The 16,373-nt window shown below is 35.6% G+C and overlaps 1 protein-coding gene across 3 annotated transcripts; it reads left to right on the top strand.

The window, feature by feature from the left end:
• The first annotated feature begins 480 nt into the window (after window positions 1-480).
• LOC111592650 (RNA pseudouridylate synthase domain-containing protein 2) lies at window positions 481-14,828 on the top strand. Of its 3 annotated transcripts, none has more exons than XM_023304995.2 (11): window positions 481-635; window positions 4,058-5,082; window positions 11,547-11,639; window positions 11,738-11,825; window positions 11,891-12,113; window positions 13,154-13,241; window positions 13,419-13,639; window positions 13,703-13,893; window positions 13,954-14,181; window positions 14,238-14,536; window positions 14,596-14,828. In XM_023304995.2, the coding sequence occupies exons 2-11, from the start codon at window positions 4,234-4,236 to the stop codon at window positions 14,686-14,688; spliced, it is 2,373 nt and encodes a 790-aa protein (XP_023160763.2). In that variant the 5' UTR covers window positions 481-635; window positions 4,058-4,233; the 3' UTR covers window positions 14,689-14,828. The 3 variants fall into 3 exon arrangements, with proteins under 3 accessions (XP_023160763.2, XP_023160762.2, XP_030079137.1); XM_023304994.2 differs by having other exon boundaries at window positions 481-801; XM_030223277.1 differs by lacking the exons at window positions 481-635; window positions 13,154-13,241; window positions 13,703-13,893; ... (1 more) ...; window positions 14,238-14,536; window positions 14,596-14,828 and having other exon boundaries at window positions 13,419-13,542.
• The last annotated feature ends 1,545 nt before the right edge of the window (window positions 14,829-16,373 follow it).

Genomic DNA, 16,373 nt, shown 5'->3' with positions numbered 1-16,373 from the left:
AAGATAATAGATAAGAGGCAAAAGATAAAGGATGAAAGATGAAACATAAAACATAAAAGATACAAAGATAAAAGATAATACACATAATATTATCAGCAAATAAATAAGGAATATTCTCCCTTCACTCAGAAATATTGCAGGTGATGAATTTTTCTTCAAAATCTCTTTTACTCTTAAAAAAAATAGTATTAATTAATGGAATCTAAAGAGCAAACGTTGAATATCTGTTTATCAATATATGTTTTATTGTTGCGTAAATAAAAACTTAATTAATTAGCTTTTAACATTGTGCTTCAAAGAGAGCCAAAACTTAACAGCCTCTTCTCTCTCTCTCTCTCTTACTCGCTGTGAGTTACAAGCAGGTGAAGATAACATAATGTTAAGTTTAACAGAGCGCGCGCAATTTAAATTTGAAAGCAGTGCAGCCCACAGACCCAAAAAGGCGGGCGGGTGCTCTTTTTACAGTCCACGATTGGGGCTGCTCCAATCAGTCGGCCGCTTGCTTTCAGCCAGTGCAGAGGTTGTCGCGTGTTTGCCATCCGCTTTTAAGATATTAAAACGTGTGTGCGACGAAATTATTGAAAAACGCCGACGCTCGTACACCTCGACAACGACATTGATGGCTTACAATCTGGGTACCTATTAAACGGGGGCTCAGTGTGCGGGCGTGTCGCGCAACTTGAATATATATCCATGTATATGTATATATCAATATATATAAAACCCGTTCAGTTTTAGTTTTTTTGCGTGGTAATAACTAAAACTCCGGCGCCAGGTCACATTCGTTATCAGATAATCACAGTAATGCAACTCAATATAAAGTGACGTGATTTCAAAAACCTTATGATAATAATGTAATGAAGGCATTTACGGTGTACCTATAAAAGCTATCCATATAATTAGTGTAGATCATTGTAAACGTGCTGCAAAGCTTACAAAAATTACTAAGTGAATGATCTGCAGATTTTTAAAATATTTTTGAGGATCCTTGCAGATGTCATTTTTGTTTGTAAATCAAGCTCTTAGCATGTTAATTAGTAGTTACTAGTAGCTAGTATTAGTAACGCTTTTGTATTATCTGCCTTACTGTTCTATAGGAATTACACATTCAATCTGATATTTGATCTTCTATGCCACTGCAACGAGCCACATAGTTCTCATTATAATTATAATAAGCATGTTTAGACATTTGACAAGCGACTAAATAGAAGGAGTGTGTATGAGTAAAGCTATTTGAGGACAACGTTTTTAGAATATTTTCCTTTGCCAGTGTGTGTGTGTGTATGTGCCCGTGCATGGCTCTGTACCAAAAATATGCGCCATTGCCGTAGTCTTTAACATCGTCCATTTTTACGTACGCAAATAGTTTTTGTTTCTGAAAAATTGTATATTTTCTATACAATATATTTTTGTTGGTTGGCATGTCTTCTTAGTTAGAGAGGTGACGTTTGAAATATATATATATGTATGCATATATATACATATATATATATATATATATATATATATATACATACATATGTAGTATATATCATAAGTAATTTCAGTAGAAGGCCCTACGCACTGCACGGCCTTTAATCATCATCAAACGTCAAGAGAAGAGCCGCACATGCAGTTACCTAATCTTCGTTTGGCGTGTTTCGTTATTCAGGACAAAAAATATATATATATATTGTTATATATATAAAGTAAATACTGTCAAAAGACAATGGAAATATATATATGTATTTTTTGAATTTCGAAGACAGTTCGTAGAGTCCGTACAGTTCGTACGGTTTATTTTGAGGAATTCTGAATGCGCGCGAAATATTCGAATTTCATTGGATTTTGAATTTGAATCTGTTTTATACGGACAGGTTATGCGATCTTTTTGACATTTTTATTGGGTAATCCTTTGTTTATTATATAAGAAATTAGTCCGTGAGTATCTATTCAAAATACTCGTAAAACAGACATCATCTTGTCACTGTATGATCAAACAACACTAAAATACTAAGATCACCAAAAAAAAAACACAAGAAAATAACAAAAATTAGCACACATAAACATGCTCGTACATAGTACATACTGTAGAGCCGAAAAATGAAACAAATTTTAAATAATTTGCGGCCATTTCTTTGTATGCGCCAGTGAGTATGTGTGTGTGTGGCAAACCTAGTAATACATCAGACTTATTTTAGCACAAAGCCCCCGAAAAAAATATAAAATACATTAGTAAATAAATTCATAGCCGTCGCACACTTCAAGAACAGATAGTAGCAGCTGCTCGCCCGGACCGAAAGAATGGGTGGCAGGGGTGGTTCTAAAGGAGTGCGTACCATGGGGACGCTAGGGAGCGCTACACACCGTATTAACTAACGATTGTACGATAAGCACCACCGCATTTTATGTGTCATGAACGATATAATTTAAATTGTGAATTCAAGTTTGACTATACTGTAAAAAACTTATAGACGAAAGAAATATGTTTATTTGCTCATTTGTAAATTGAAGTTAAATAGCTCTGAGTAAATAAATATCAAAGAAAATAATAATAATATTTATATAAAAAATAATAATAGTAAAAAAAATATTTGCCAAAAAAATATTATTTTATCAAAGCTCGACTTGACCTAAATTAATAAGCTATTAGAAATATAAATTAAAATTGTTTTATTTAATTTGAAAACTTTTGTAGTTAAAAATGATATACAAACAAATTAACAAAATAATAAAATTAAAAAAATTGTAAGTGACACATTTCTGTGTACTTTTACATATATGAAGAAAATAATAATATTATTATTACTATTATATATTCAAAGTCGTAAAAATCTGTTAAATATTTCTGTTATAGTTAATTTTCACTTACTTGGCGTGTAGCACCTTGTATACGCTAATTCGATTCTATTGATACACCCAACTTCAATGATATTCATGTTTCCTAAACGTCTCTTTGTACTATATACTGTGCACGTGGAAGTGGGTGCGCGCAAGCATAAAATTTCTATTTACACTATTTGGCAGGCAGGCAGGCAGAAAGGCGGCAACCCAGTCGTCCATCAGCCAAAAAAAACCATCAGCTATCAGCCAGCCGTCAGATGTCGAATGTGCATTTAAAATCCATTACGCTATATTTAGTGGCTTTTCTAGCCATTGTTCCATTCCATTTTCATTTATTGCACGATAAACAAGTGCACAACTTTTGCCTTGCCGTCAAGACAGGTAGCTTCTATGTATGTATGTATGTGGGTGTGTGTGCACGGATATGGGACCCAGTCATATTCTTGGTTGAGCTTGTAGATGGGAGTGTGTGTGTATGTGTCTCTCTGTGAATGTCTTTGGGATACATTTTGACAGTGCGTCGCTAACAATAACAACAAATTCACAAATCAACACTGTCTTCTGATTCCGCTCACACTTGTGTTTGTTTGTATGTACGTATGTAGATATGTGTGCGGCACATAAGAAAAGTTTCTTTGATTCGGTTCATAATTCAAAGCGAAAGTCTTGATCGAAAGATTTGGTTTGTGAGCCTAGTTCCAGGCTGTGATTTATCTGACTTTCGGCTGTTTCATGAAATTTGAATCTAGTTCTTTTACACATTACAAATTTTATTATAACAAAACTAGTTCCGACAAATTCTAGATACTTGACTCGCAGAACTGTCTGGACGGTTACTGAACACAGTTCCTTATAAGGGAATAAGGCAGATTTAATTTAATTTTATTTGAAATAAATAAATATTTACGTTTTTTCACTTTTTTATCGGTATTAATAATATTTATCCCATTGTGCATGGCACGAAATCGCAGCAACTTGTGAACAGATAAACCAAACAAACGCAAAGTAAATTCAGCTTCCAAATTTCAAATAAACGCGTCCAAAGTGGCGGCCAGAGCTGAATTAGTCTTCTGTGTATAGATGGATAGATATATAGATAGGTAAACAAGTATATATATAGCGAAATACACATAGGAAACGCGGCTTTATAGCAACTACTTGCATGCACCTGTAAGCAGCAGAACGTAAACAATTTGCATGTATTTTGAAAATAAACTCAATTTTGATAAAACAGCGAGAGAAGCTAAACAGTCAGAAAAAGCGATTTCTGTTGAAATTATGTAATTGACTATGAAAAGCAAAAACTATAAGCAATAGCAATCAAAACAAAGCTTGTGCGTGATAAACAAAAATCAAAGAAAATAAAATAATATTTAAATAATTAAAATAAAAACAAAGAAAAGCCGGAGTATGCAGAATTCACCTTCTTCTTGTGCCTGGTACTTGCCTTGGAGCTTGGCTGCTCAGCAGCATCATCACAAGCTGTTGGCCATGCAGACGCCCTTTGCGGATAAGGTGCCGCCAGGTGCACTATACGCTGCACAGCCGCAAATGCATCAGCAGCAGCAGCAGCAACAACAACAACAGCAACAGCAGCAGCAACAGCAGCAGCATCTGCTTCAGCAACAGCCGCAACAGCATTCACCTAACACTGCAGCAGCACCGCCTACAAACTATCAGCAACCAGCGCTGCATCCAAGCGCTGGCACCCATTTTCCCTTGGCGCCTGGCTATAATTTCAATCAGCCGCTGCTGAATACTGGCCAGACGAGCAGCTATGCAGGACAGGCTCATCCGTCGCACAGTCACTCGCAGACGCATCTGCTGCAGTCCTCGATGTTTTCGCCACTTTCGCTGAGCGCCTACTATTCGGCCGCAGCAGCAGCGGCGGCTGCTGCAGGAGCTAATCATGCGAATGCTGTTGCCGCGTTTGGTGGCGTTCCCTTGTCCGCGCAGCAGGCTCTGTTGGCTGCTGCCTCTGTAGCTGGCTCAGCGGGTATGCCGCAATCGCCGCCGGTCCAAGTGCCGGTGCAAATGCCCGTACAAGTGCCCGTATCGGTGCCACGTCCAGCACCGCCGCCCGCGTGTGCTTTGGTGCAGCCATTGAATTGCATGCCTCAGGATCTGCAGCATCTCTCTTCCATTAATCTAAACCTGGGCAACGTGATGGCCCTGCGAAATCATGGAGCTGCCGCCACCGCCGGGCTCACATCCATCAAAGCACTACCAAATCCAGCTTCTCTAACTATTAACAGAAAGGTGAGTAAAAGAAAAAGTGAGAGCCCTAAAATCGGTTATGATCGACAGCGCAATACTCTGTTGACTTGCATTACCAAATGATGATTAAATGATATATTTCAATGAGAATATAGATCTATCTTAAAGTTTATATATCCTAAAGTAGAATCAGATGGGATAAGATAGATTCGATGACAATATATTTGCGTAGATCAATTGTTCTGGATGGACTAAAAACCTGAAAGAAAATAATGTAAATATATTGATAAATGGGGTGGGATGGACAACAAGATATGTAATTTATTTCCTTCCTAGTCAGATATACAAATGTTCCCGAAGTTTTGAAGTGAATTTCCCTATTCATATAAGCTTATGGATTGTTAAAGTTAAGGTTGTATTTTGTACAGCGTGATCAAATGCTACTTAAAAACTCAACTGAACATTTTGATCAAACTGGTCTCCTAAACGGCGTGTCATGATTTCTGATTGCCAATGAGAGAGATAGAGAGACAGACCGACGGACGGACGGACGGACGGAAAGCCACCTGCAATCAAGCACTTACGCGAAGGTCATCGAGAGACAATTGATGTCAGTGCCTGAGAGCCGGCTGAGCAGCTGCTGTTTACGTTGAAATGAGCCGTGCTCTTGAACCATAAGTAAGCCATTACATACGTATATATATATATGTGTGTATGCATATATACATATACATAGATAAGCATGTACAATGCATGCATTACATAAATATGTAGATTTACTGTGAGCTCATCTTTAGCCACCTTTCATAAATGATTTATCGTTAGTTTGTGTAGCTATCTAAGCATTGTTCAATAGATGAGTACATGGTCTTTTTTTTATTTCAACCTGGATATATACATATAGGCATACATACAAATCTATATTTATTTATATGGATTTATCTATTCAATTTCTATCTTCATTTAATTTATTCAGACAGACTACTATAGATACTTGTCTGTGCACGTAGTTGCAGTAAAAAATTAATATATAAACAAAACTGGAAGCTGTTTTCTTTACAGAGATTTTTATATTTCAGACTATTATGAATCGATTAAATTGTTGTTTTTTCTCTTTATTTTTAAGAAGAATTCAAGAAAAAATTATATGGGCAATCTGGTTTCTTTCCTTTACTGTGACGAATTGAGTAATTATAATATTTATTTTACAAAATTTATTTATATTTCTATTGCCATGAGTCCTCTTAAAATACAATAAAATATTAAAAATATATGCAAAAGCAATAAATAAATCTTGTACATGTTTATAAATATATTAAATTATTTCCTTTTGCTTATTGATTTTAAAGTAGTATATCAACCTATATTTGTTCCTATCTCTACATATATTTATCATATATAGATATTTACATATATTTCATAGGGAAAAGGTGTATCACTTTGTGTTTTCTAATTATTCTGTTTATATACTAAAACATGATGAGCCTAAGCCTATTCTCAACTTCATTATATTATATACAATTTGTATTGCTTAGTTCATTGTTCAGATTGATTTAGTTGTTGGTACTTAGTAAACTATTTAGGTAGACAGGGCACATGAAAATAGAAATTAATTGAAATTAATTGAAAAAAAAAGAAAAGTACGTTTAACTTTCAACAGCCAACGTCGGAAAGGAAAACAAATGTCTAGCGGATGTATAAACGAAAACAAGCAAATGCCTCGCAGATAGATACGTGTCGAACAGTGTATTATCCAGCAGATTGAGTGTTGGGCATATATATGTATATACACAGATCTTAAGTGATCTCAAATTGACTTTGGTTAATTATTATGACAAAACTGCATCATGAAAACCTCTCAGACAGGCAGACAGACAGTCAACAATCCGTCGAGCTATAATGTTTGGACATTCACTTTAACAACTATGTAACGTCAGCGCGATTGTAATCAGAAATTGCTTATTACGATTTCTATAGTATATATGTATGTATATATGTACGTACATGTATGTAGTATCTGTGTGTGAGGCGCTTCTACTTGTTCGACGTTCGTTGTTTTCTATAATTGCTAAATACCTGTGTCTACTAGGCAACGGTGTGTGGGGCAACAAATTAGTAAGATGATATCATAAAAACCAAAAGTAATTATGCGTTTTGTGTTTAATAAATAAATAAATATACTAATACTATTTTTAAAAACCGACAATCCGCAATCTCCTTGTGCGATTGCTTTGCTTGCCTATTGCCATAAAGACCTTTCAGATTTTCCGCATCGGTGCTGTTGGTGTTTTTCATGTTCCACAACGATTTCCACAGTCTTTTGAAATGCATAGGTTTCTACGAGTTGGTCAAGGTTTCCCAAATAGCCCATAAAGTAGACAGCCCGCCTTCCTCTCTACTCTCTGCTCTCTTCTCTCTTCTCTCCAATCGTTGTGTTTGTCTTCTTTACAAAAAATTCATAATACGCATGTTCAACTTAGCAGAGAGATATATTTGCTTACGACTGGCCCTTGAAAACGAGTTGAGCCACAGAGAGCCAGCTATAAGCAGCCGAACAACAAGCTTCTTTCATACTCTCCTTGCAAGCGGGTACCACGTTTTCAATGCCGACTATGTTAGCCATTGAAATTGAAGAGAAAAGAAACACAAACAGTTGGGATACAGTTACACACTGAGCGACCTTCAAAGATTCCCACATACGGTGCATTTAGAGCTCACTAGCTAGTTACTTAGTCTAAGTCTGTGCATTATTGTTTAATCTAAACTTTACAGTCATGCAGAGTATAAGGAGTATAGGGTTGAAGAACAAGTAAGAGATCTCTAGCCGAGACTGGTCGACTAGGTGTTAGTCAGAGACCCACTTCAAAGCTACTTCCTATATACATATCAATATTTACTCCAGTGCCACACTTCAGACATCTGAAAATTTAAAACGGTTTTTACGATTAGAACGTTTCCTTTTATAATTTGGCTGATTTCACATTTAAATAGTAGGTCTTTTGAAATGATTTGGACTATAAATTTGGTAACACCTAAGAAAGTTGATTATTTATATTTAGCATTTTTTATTTTGTTTTTAATTAATTATCAAAATTAATACAGAAAGTGAAATTTAATATTTGGATTTTGAGGCAAAGAGATTTTCAGTAAAACTAAATGTAAAAAATCACTCATATTCAGATTTTTATTGGCTTAACTTTAACATTTTTTATTGGCATAACTCTGTCAAAGCTTAAGTTACACTTTTCCATTTCTTTTAGCATCTAGACTGTTAAGAAATCCAAGGTTTTACTCAGAATTGGAAAGAAACATGTTTTTGATTTGTTTTAAACATTTTCAATGGGTTGAAGCTATAAAAATCCGTTCAAGTTTTAATAGATTTATATCAATCTGAACATCTCAATAACAAGTGATATGGAATGATGAATGTAGCTCCAGCAATTTATGAGTAATTTTTATATGCAATAGGTAAACATTAGATGTTTTGTAAACATTGCTTCCTATTTATGCTCAAGCTAAGGAAAATAAATAAAACATAAATTGTTAACTATCAATCGAAAGAATTATTTAAAATATCAAATTGTTTTTGGCGCTGTTACTTACTGACCCATTTTCAACAAACCCGACATCATTAACGACGTCATAACGGCTTCTTTATAATATATGTAACCATATGATGTATATATATTCCTGATGAATAGCAACATGCGTGCTGATGTAACCCTCTACTTATGTGAAACACATAAGAGCTGGAAATATTTCATAAGTAGGTGGTATGATATCAGGGTCAGATTAAATTTAGTTTGTTTTTTCATTACTTTATTAAAAAGTGAAAACTTTATTTATTTTATAACATTGACAACTAATTAGGGTTTTAATTAGAATTTTATTGATACAAAACTGGAAAGTAAGCCGAGGAAAACATAATTTTTGAGATGTATTAAAATGTCTAATTCTGGATAGAAAAGTACGGATATAAGTTACAATCTGTACAACAGCAGCTCGTCAAGGCATCTTTAAGTCGGACACTCCCAACGAGCAGACGATTATTTGCTAAGCTTTGCCATGCCCCTAAAAATAATTAAGTTCTCACTATAACTACAAAATACATATATATTAAAATGAAAAATCGTATTATTCATTGCTCTTCTGCTAAATAATTAATATAAAATTCTGAACGATTAGTACAAATACAATTTTTTTTTTTTTTAATTGATGTTTTATTTGCAACAAATACAAATTAATACAATTCTTAAGCTTTTCCATAGTTGCAAATGAAAGACAACGCCAAAGGAAACTATAACAGAAATGGCTAAATGAGTTTTCCTGCAATACAGCTCGATTGTTAGTCAGGTTTTTTTGCAGTGCATAACTAGAATTTACAGTATTATCGCAGCTTTGCTTTTTATAGCAACTGGTAGTTGTCAATCAGATATGGTTGGCTAAGCAGTTGCACATTCGATGGCCAGACGAGTAAGAAGTCTATGTGGACATAATCAGTGCTCTAATTAATAGCAGGATTCCACGTCGTCTGGTTCTGGGACAAGTTCTGCGGCAGCAGCTGATATTTAGTTGAAGATGTGTGTGTATCCACAATAGTGTGGACCACGCAATGCTCTTGAAAATTTGATAATTAAAATCAGAACGTGGTCACGTGTTTCCACTATTAGTTTTCTGTCTCTTTTTTTACTTCCAGTTGCCGCACACGCATTTTGCTCTAGCCACACGCCCGTTCTTAGCGCCTTGCGCAATCAAGTGTAGAAAGATTGTGTCGCCTGTACATATGTATATATATTTATATATATGCTATAGTATATATATAGTGTTATGTATAAATATATGTGCATATATGCATATATGTCGCTCTATCTTTGTTTCACTGTGGGTGTATTCATAAATATTAGCTGCGACTTCTGGCTGCGTGGCGTCGTCCGCTCGCTTGGAACAATATAAGAATCGTCTACCAAAGCAAGGAGCATTCAATGTACATGCAAACAATCATGTTCAGACACCTATATATACATATATATAAACATATATGAATGGTCGCTTGCCAAGATCTCTGGCAACAGGTCTCTGCCGTTGAATGATTCAATTAATTTATAAAGTCTTTCTATATGAACATCATCTCATGGATGAGTAGAGAGCTACAATATGCACAGCCTCCTCAGATGTCTGCCTGTGTGCGTGTGTGTGTCTGTCTGTGTGTGTGTGGGCAGAGTTCAAACATTTCATTCATATTCTGCTCATTATATTGTATATAAACATAAATGATTATTGATTATTAGGAAACATAATAATAGCGTGTTCTATTAATTAGAATAGTTTCAAATTGTAGCCTAACTAAAGGTGGTTTTTTTAATATTAAATGAAATCATGTCTAAATTTAAACCAAGCTGCCAAACATCCAAGAGATTTTCGAGTGTGTCTTTTGTCTATGGGGCTGCTGGGATGGATATTGTGCATTTGTTACGCTGTACACATGTGGAGACGGCATCTTCAACTCGAGTAAATATGCTGCTTAAGGGAAATTGACCGACAGGCCATCGGTGTCAGAGTCTAGCCTCCCTACTGCTGCCGCTGTCCGACGCCCTCCCGCACAGCTTTATTTTGATTTTTTATACTCGTTCACCTGGTGAAAAAGGGTATATTGGATTAGACGAATGTCCGAGACTTGACTTGACAAGCTGCGAAAAATAAATTGTAATTAACTTCCTCCAGAGTTTTGCTATGTTCCACAGCTTAATGGTTTTTGAATAAATAGACTTGTGAACAAGCATTATGCAGTCACTTAGGCCCGACTGAATCAGTCCTACTTGGCTAATTTTTGGGCATGCAGCTAGATTCTATCATTTGTTGGGCGCACTGCCAATGAAAGCAATGACAAAAGACTGCCAGCTAGCCAGCTAGCCAGCCAGCCAGTCACTCATCGAAGTCAACGAGAGAGAGAGAGACAAGAACTAACTGCAATGCTAGTATCTATTCCAAATTGCATATAGTATACTTGCACTCTCTATGCATATGCAACTCAAAATTGCATTGTAGACTGCTCTAGAATAGCTTTGTGCCTGTATGTGTATTTCGTAGTAAATAATTCATGTCGCAGCGGAGTGGAATTAGTGCTCGGCAGACCACTTGAGAATCCACATTTCAGTCATATGCCGCGATCAAATTATGGCAAGAAAAAAACAAAAATGCCAGACAACAAAATGTAAATGTATATATAAATACAATTCTTGATGGGTTGTGATGGGTAGCCGCCTCGAGCTGCTGAGTTGCAATACCTACGTCACATACATCTTCAAACAAAATCTGGCCAAGCACTTGATCTCGCCTGAATTAGAAGTAATACTTATTTTTAAACTAAAAGCATATGTAATTTAAGGCTGTTCCCGAATTCTCCTATACATCATTTGAGTCCCAGGGAACCCACGTAAACTATTTATAGTTACTTAACAAATTTACTATTACAAGTTAATCCAAGAAGCTTTTTCTTCTACTTTTAGCTGACAAACGTTAGCGAACTGGAAAAACAAAAGGTAAAAATACCTGAGAAGCGAAAAACAGAGGACACGGAACAAATTAAAGATTTGAAAAAGGTAAGCAAGCGATAAAACACACACACATATATATATATATATATATATATATATAATGTATATATAATATAATATATATATTATATATATAATTAAAGGCAAAGCTGGAGACAAAGGCTTTGAAGGCTAAACGACCTGGATTTACTGATGAAAGATATCAGGAGACCTCCTACTATATAGAAAATGGTAGGTGAACCAAAAACAAATGTTGAAATCAAATCAAGACTTGAATGAATCACGTGCCCTCTTAGGTCTGCGAAAAGTGTATCCGTATTACTTCACTTTCACTACCTTTACGAAGGGCCGTTGGGTGGGCGAAAAGATACTCGATATATTTTCCAAGGAGTTTCGTGCACATCCAGCTGAGGAATATGAGCGCTGCATACAGACCGGCACACTGACCGTTAATTTCGAGAAGGTGCCCATTGACTATCGGCTGAAACACAATGATCTATTGGCTAACATCGTGCACAGGTAAATTCAATGATACGCATATCCACTACATGTTCCTCGCCTCTGTAAAGTGTTGTCTAAATATGGGCACATGAAATGCCAATAATCAAATAACTTCATTGTCATGATAATCTTATGAAGTTTTCTTTACTTTACTCGACTTGCTTCTAAAAACAACAACAACAACAACAACACAGCATATTTGATGTTGATCATCGTATAAATAACTGACTCTATCGACTGCAGCATTTCAAACTTGTATATATTTAGTCAACCATTTACCCAACTATGTAGTGCACATAAAATGGTAGCAAAAATGTTACACAAATACTAAAGCTGATCTAGCCAAGTCTGTTTACCGATTTCTTAACGTTTGCAGACAACAAATTTGTGGCTATGTTTATTTAGTCAAGTGAAATAAAGAGAAGCATCTGTGACGAAGTTTAAATATCCTGGTAAACAGATGAAAGATATGCCCCGCAGACCAGGCAAATTAAAAATAATTAATAACAATATTAAAAATATTAAAAGCAAATTTGTAACCAATAATTAAATGCCAATCAGATAAGTAGTTGGGAAACAAAGGCCTCTGCCTGCCTTCCAAAATGACCCAAATTTAAATAATCTGGAAAATACTGGTGAAGGAGAGCCACTAGTGAGAGAATGAGCGGGACCAGCACTCTTCAAATATTTATTTAAATATTCATATTAAGCATAGTCTGGCACTTATGCTCTTTAATTTACTTACCAAAAATCAGACAATATATTTGAAAGCAGTTCTAGCCAGGCTCCCCTGGGATTAGATCTTCGTAACAATTAACAATTAATTAATAATAATAGAAAAACCTATAAATAATTTGTGACTTATATACATCTTGCTATAGAATACCAACTAGTTAACTCTTCCCTGTATGGTAGATCTAGCCGTATTTGTTCCTCCTCTATAGGACTTAAGCAATGCCTAATTTAAGAAGACGTGAATGGTATTTGCATTGAAAGAAAGCACTGAATGGTTACATATATCTAACTAAATGTGCGCACTCATGAATATATCTTTGCAGACACGAAGTACCCGTCACTTGCCAACCAATCACAATAGTGCATATGGATGAGGACATTGTGGTTGTTAATAAGCCAGCCTCTATACCAGTAAGTGGCTTAAACGACTGCCATATTACAATTATTATGCATTTCTTCTATGGATCTAGAGACATAACTGATAACAATAAATTAAGCTAGATCCGCCATCAGTTTTGCTACTAATACAACAACCTAAGACAGTAGTAGCTAGTTTATACATTACTAACTGCCGACTGTTTCCAACAGGTGCATCCATGTGGTCGATACAGGCATAATACTGTAGTCTTTATACTTGCCAAGGAATTCAATCTGAAGAATCTACGCACAATTCATCGCCTTGATCGGCTTACATCCGGTCTCTTGTTGTTCGGACGTAGTCCGAAGAAGGCGCGCCAAATGGAGCAGCAGATTCGCAATAGACAAGTGGAGAAGGAATACATCTGTCGAGTTGAAGGCGTTTTCCCAGAGTGCGTAAACACTTATGTCAAGTTAATCACAGCCAGATTATTAAATGTTAACTGACTTTTTAGTGGTGTCGTGGAATGCAAAGAGCCCATTGAGGTGGTCAGCTATAAGATAGGCGTATGTAAGGTATCTCAGAAGGGCAAAGATTGCACCACAACTTTCCAGAAGCTCTCACAGAATGGAAAAACCAGTGTGGTGCTCTGCAAGCCACTCACGGGGCGAATGCATCAAATACGTGTTCACCTGCAATATTTAGGTAGAGCTGCGAAATTGCAATCGCTTGATCTGTAGATAGTAAATTCTTCTATTCTTAAAGGCTTTCCTATACTTAATGATCCCCTGTATAACCACGAGGTGTTTGGGCCTCTCAAAGGACGCGCTGGCGACATTGGCGGCAAGACGGACGATGAACTTATACGGGATCTCATTAATATTCATAACGCTGAAAATTGGTTGGGCATAGACTGTGACTCGGACATATCATTGTTTAAGAATACTAAAGATGAAACTGATCTGGAAAGCCTGAGCAGTGATCAAACGTTTGGTAAGCTAACAACGAATATTCAATCGAATATTTTAATTCGAATATTCAATCTCTAGCCGTGCACCACAGCGATGATGACGTGGGTGCAAACTCAAGGGAGACAACGCCCCCATGCTTGGAGAACCAACAAAGCACAGAAGCCATCAAACAGCTGCACTCTACAAATAGCAGTCCAGTGTTCGCGGCCAAAGCTGATGTAACAGCCGAGCTGCCAATCCCGAATGGAGCATCCGCGGATCTGGCCTTGGCGTCCGATAAAGTAGTCATTGATAAGCATTGCTATGAGTGTAAGGTGCACTATAGAGACCCCAAGCCTAAGGATCTGGTCATGTACTTGCATGCCTGGAAGTACAAGGTATGTATAGATAGAGTTTAGTGGTCCGATCTCGGAACTTCAATATTATCTCGACCTAGGGTCCTGGATGGGAGTACGAAACTGAGCTGCCGAGCTGGGCGCTGACCGAATGGGATGATGGCGACTTAAACTCTGACAAAGCTGTAAATTAAAATAATACTTTAAATCGATTGTATTCGTAGCTCTATTTATAATATGCCTTAGTTATCAAGTATCGCAGATCAAATCAAACGAAACGATGAACCAAAACAAAACAGTGCAATAAACAATGACCAATCTTTGATAAACCAAACTGACCAAATATATATATGTATATATATATATATATATATATATATATCGTAAACTGTTCACAGATTTACTTAATAACATATTTAAGAAAAATGTGCCTTTCAAATTGGTATACACACAAATATACATATACATAGATGCATATAGAGTTGCAATGGCACAATAATCCCTTAATTGCTTTAGATGTTTTCCTCATAGTCAATTTTATTGGTAATAGAAAATTAGATGTATTATATATCAACCAAAATTATATATCAACAACAAATTCAAACTAATCAAACTATGTATACACATAAGAGCCGAAAAGACATGCAATACTATTTCAAGTTTTCTTAACACTCGCTTAGTTATATTGAGACATAAGTATATGCATTACTGAGGACAAACACTAAGCAAGAGTGGAGTGGAGTGGAGTGGATCCATAAATAGCAGGCTCCCATCACCTTCTAAGAGCCTAAGAACACATAAAGTTAAGAACAAAAAGAATAATAACAAATACAAATCAAACTCGTGCCGTACTTCAGTATACATATGCCTATGGAAGACGATAATGAACGAACAAAATATGAAATAAATATATAAAGAAATTGAAATAGATAATTTTATATAAAGTACATTATACTTATAAGTGCAATACTTATACATACAATTATTATTATCAATAAATTTTACAAATGTTTCTTAGAAAAATGCTTAAATATTGTTCTTACTTCTTGGGTGTTACAATTGAATTTTTTTTTGTTTGTTATAATTTTATTTTAATTATGGTAAACATATTCGTTGTTGGATAAAGATGTCCTTTTTGTGCAATTTAGCGTTTTTTCCTTACTATTTATTACTATTTTAGATGAAAATAGTCAAAGATGACTCGATGTCGTATATACTTTATCAGGTAAATATTATTGAATATTTTTTTTTATTTAGTTGTATAAAATACTTAAAGCCAAACAGATAGACTATAAAGTGTTTTACTCTCTTTCGAAAGTTTTTTCATAAAATGCAAAGGGTTAACTCGCTTGAGAACTTAATCAACTCGAGAAATAATGCACATACGAAATATAACTTTCTACACTCGCATTTAACGTGGGGCCAATTCTAAAGTTGCGCTTTTTCATTTTTCATTTTGCATTTTGCATTTTGCATTTTAGAAAACTCTGAGAGCAGTGAAAACTTTATTGGTATAAGAACTTGCAATGGGGTCTCGTCCATGGGTGCCGCAGTAACAAAATTAAACTTAATTAACGTGGCAGTAAAATTAAAAATGCATGTTACTAAATAAAATGCAATAAATTCGAAATTCAGCTGGTCTGCAGCAAAACTCCCATCCTAATTGCAAATAAGCCAAAGGGGTTCGGATAGGTACGGGGAGCAGCAGAGCGAGCAGTCTAATGCACTTACAGGTTCGCCCAAGTTCCTGAATTATTTAACAAAAGTGTAATTAAAATAAAATAAAAAGAACAAATAGTTTGACTCTGGTCGAAATTAAATAAGTTTCTTTGTGGATGAATCTATATATGTACATATCGAGTTTGGTTGAGTCCTTCCT

The sequence above is a fragment of the Drosophila hydei genome, unplaced genomic scaffold (genome assembly GCF_003285905.1).
Source record: "Drosophila hydei strain 15085-1641.00,03,60 unplaced genomic scaffold, DhydRS2 tig00000149-arrow-pilon, whole genome shotgun sequence".
In the NCBI taxonomy this organism is placed as follows: Eukaryota; Metazoa; Arthropoda; class Insecta; order Diptera; family Drosophilidae; genus Drosophila; species Drosophila hydei.
This window is presented reverse-complemented; position numbering and strand designations above follow the sequence as displayed.

Excerpts from the sequence above, each read along its gene's own strand:
- LOC111592650 (XM_023304995.2), top strand. The coding sequence starts at position 4,234 with ATGCAGAATTCACCTTCTTCTTGTGCCTGGTACTTGCCTTGGAGCTTG. Across the intron at positions 11,826-11,890 it reads CTCCTACTATATAGAAAATG|GTCTGCGAAAAGTGTATCCG; the intron begins GTAGGTGAACCA and ends GTGCCCTCTTAG. Across the intron at positions 12,114-13,153 it reads TTGGCTAACATCGTGCACAG|ACACGAAGTACCCGTCACTT; the intron begins GTAAATTCAATG and ends ATATCTTTGCAG.